This window comes from Octodon degus, unplaced genomic scaffold (assembly GCF_000260255.1).
Source record: "Octodon degus isolate 3935 unplaced genomic scaffold, OctDeg1.0 scaffold00026, whole genome shotgun sequence".
Classification (NCBI taxonomy): Eukaryota; Metazoa; Chordata; class Mammalia; order Rodentia; family Octodontidae; genus Octodon; species Octodon degus.
This window is the reverse complement of record NW_004524602.1, coordinates 17,994,526-17,997,781: the sequence shown is the minus strand read 5'-3', so window position 1 is coordinate 17,997,781 and position 3,256 is coordinate 17,994,526. Positions and strand designations below refer to the sequence as shown.

Genomic DNA, 3,256 nt, shown 5'->3' with positions numbered 1-3,256 from the left:
GTTCTGTGCGGCAGCATTCCCTGAGCAGCGCCTGGGTCAGGCTGGGCCCCTGACTGGGAAGGTAAAGGGGCAGGCATGCACAGCCCGCGCTGACAGATCTGGCTCCAGGAGCTGCTGGCTCAGGCCGTTGTGTGAGGCTTGGCCTCCGAAGGGTGGCCAGAAATGCTCTCTTCTGAGGCTGAAAAGCACGCTGGAGGATGACACACGGACCAAGCACACCGGGTTCTTGATGACCGGCCGCACCTCCATTGCTGGTTCTCCACCCTTTGTGCCTTGTGCTGTGATACCTATGGCTTCCAGGAGCGCACCAGGCCCGCCAGGGCTTCCCTCCCATTTTTTGCACAAGAGCCTTCTCTGGGCCTGGACCTCTTCCTCCCCAGCTGGGGCCCGGGAGGCACAGCCTGGCCCTGGCATCTGAGGGTCAGACGGGGCTCCTAGTCTGGCTTTGCTTTCCACGGCCAGCTGCCCTGTCACGCCGTGCCTTGGTGAGTCAGCATCCTTGCTTGCAAAATGTGGACGCAGCATGACAGCGGTGCCTACGCGGAAGCAGGTAGCAGCCCCTGGATTAAGTGAGGCAGTGCTCATCGGCGGGCATCGGGAGTCACTGAGCGCCACGCCGAGCTCAACACTTCCTCCTTCCTGCGCTTCTGGCAGCGCTGTCACCTCCTGGAGGTCCCCTGGTGCCAGGCCCCAGCGCAGGAACGCCTCTCCTCCCCCTGCCCGCCCGGGCTCGCGGGTCCCTGGGGAGTGCAGCTCCTCCACTTTCAAAGAGCTGCACAGCGAGGTTGTAGGGTCCCGTGGGCCGCAAAACTGAGGGGACAGCGGGAGCGCAGGCGGGACAAGCTCGGGTCCCCAGTACAGACTCGTCCTCCCTGAGTAACTGGGAGGTCCAGAGCCAGCAGCAGACCCCGCTCAATGGTGGCACGGTCAGTCCCGGGGAGAAAATGCAGCAGGACGGGTCCCGCCGGCGCAGGCCCCGCCCTCCCCACAGGCCCCGCCCCAACCCCGCCCCTCCGCGCACACCCCGCCTAAGACCCGCCCCTTATCCCGCCCCCCTTCCCGACCACGCCCCCTGAGCCCCACCACGCCCCATCCTGTCCCTTCCCTGCCTGCCCCGCGCCCGGGCTCTTACTCTCGCAAAGGAGAGCAGGTGCCCGGACAGGCAGCCCGAGGGATGCTGCGCTCCACGTCCACCGTCACCCTGCTCTCTGGCGGCGGCGCCCCGGGGCCCGGGGCACCCAGCAGGCGGGTAAGTAGCAGAGGAGCAGACCAGCCTGTCCCTACCTGTGCTTCCTGTCCTCCCTGTCCCCGTTCTCTCCTGTTCCCGTCCTCCCTGTCCTTCGTGTCCCCCATTTCCGTACCCTCTGTGTCCCCTCCTGTCTCTTCCTGCCCCCGTCCCCTCTGGTCCTCCATTCCCCTAAGTCCCCCTGTCCTTCCTGTCCCCTTGTTGCCTCCTGTCCCCTTGTCCCCTCCTGTCCCTGTCGTCCGTGTCCCCCCATTCTCCTGTCCTCTGTGTCCCCTTTTGTCCCCTTCTGTCCCATCTACCCCCTCCAATTCCCCTAGGCTCCTCCATCCCCCTCTCCTCCGTGTCCCCTCGTGTCCCCTCCCTCCCCAGTCCCCGTGCCAACTCCACTGCAAAAGCGGGCTGGGGGATTTCTGGAGTCGAGCTTCCTGGTTTTTGCTCTTCCTGTCCTCTCGCTGGTGGTGTCACCAGGTTAAAAGGCGAGAGAGACCCACAAGTGATGATTGTTTAAGACTTAAACTTTCCTCAGTCCTTGGATTGACAGGAGGGAGGCAGCCTGTGCCCGCGGGTGTTAGGGCATCACCGCTTATGGAGTGGGTGTCGCCGTTTGTGCCTATAAGCGAACCAGGGCTTGGCAGCCCGCTGCCCAGCACCCACACCTGTGCCACCCGACCCGGGCTTGTCCTGCACGGCCATGGCTGCAGGCTGGTCCTGAAAGCCGGAGCTCCCTCCCGGCTGGGAGGTTTCCCCAGGGAAGCAGTTTCTTTGCAGTCTCGCCGCATCTTCTCACTGCTCCAGATGCCCTGTGAAGGAATCGCCAGGTGCATGAGGAGTGCGTCTCACACATTCCTGTTCCTTCAGAGGTCAGGGCCTTGGTGCCCGCTGCTAGGTGCTTGGTTGGTGGCTTTTCAGTTCTGCCATTACTATGGTGTCCAGCACTTATTGCTGGGCATCTCCTTCCTGTCACTGAGGCTGCCCTAAGAGAGTTCCCCCTCGGTTTAGTGTGGGTGGTTAACTCCAGACCCAAGGTCCACTTAGGCACCGGCTGTTTGCTGGTCTTGTGCCCATGCCAAGTGACGGTGCTCACCTTGTCAGCTACCTTTCCTTAGCTGTTGAAGAAAGCTGTGTGTTACTCTTGGGTGTGGACCAAGTGATAGGGAGGGTGCGCGCGCGCATGTGTGTGTGTATGTGTGTGCGCACACACATACCAGGCTCTTGTGGCTGAGGAGGCTGTAGTTGTCCAGGCATCAATTCCACCAACTTCAGAAGCTTGAGAGGACTTTGACATTCCCACAGTGCTCCTCTTTTTCAGCATCTTCCATGGAGTGAGATTTACTGTGGGTCAACGTGGGTGGGCCTAGGCCTAGCCTGGCCCCCATGTGGGTACTTGCTTTCTTTCTCTGTAAATCTTTGTTGATTGAAGGGAAGTTTTGATTGAGAATGAAGGAAGTCATTGAGAAGATGGCCCTGAGCTGGAGCAGGTCCACTCCCTCTCCCATGGGGCCTGGCAGGGTGGCCTGGGCGGTGCTGAGGTAGATGCAAACATGACTAGAATACCTCGCAAGAGTTGGAAGTTCCCCCTCAAATATTTGCTCTTGAGTGTCTCTTTAGTGCTAAGTGCTTTGGTATCTGGTACACTGTGGCACTGCGGAGACTGCTGTGCTTTGAGGAGGATGACACAAGTACACGGGCCTGGAGCGCTCAGCTGTGAGCCGGGCTGCGCAGGGCAGTCCTGGGCACACTGCTACACACTCTGCGAAGAGGGTTCTGCCCAGGACTGACAGTGTCACAAGTGCTCTGTGTGTTGAGGGGCACTGGTTCATTAGCTGGCTTATTGAGCATTTATGGATTCAGCCGTGGTGCATGGCTGGGCACGGAGGCAGGCATGGTTGCACGGGGCTCCACCCTGCCTACGGAGGCAGGCTCGGTCGCACGGGGCTCCACCCCGCCCACGGAGGCAGGCTCGGTCGCAGGGGGCTCCACCCCACCCACGGAGGCAGGCACGGTCGCAGG

At 61.5% G+C, this 3,256-nt stretch overlaps 1 protein-coding gene across 3 annotated transcripts in view; it reads left to right on the top strand.

Moving 5' to 3' along the window:
* The first annotated feature begins 1,104 nt into the window (after positions 1 to 1,104).
* Positions 1,105 to 3,256, top strand: part of Myzap (myocardial zonula adherens protein) — a 77,473-nt gene continuing 75,321 nt past the window's right edge. For 2 of the 3 annotated variants that reach the window (XM_004628870.2, XM_023712686.1), the window contains exon 1: positions 1,106 to 1,249. In XM_004628870.2, the coding sequence (XP_004628927.1) occupies positions 1,175 to 1,249 (75 nt within the window). In that variant the 5' untranslated portion in view covers positions 1,106 to 1,174. Of the gene's footprint in view, positions 1,250 to 3,256 lie in introns of all 3 variants that reach the window. The other variant, XM_004628871.2, reaches the window with a different exon arrangement.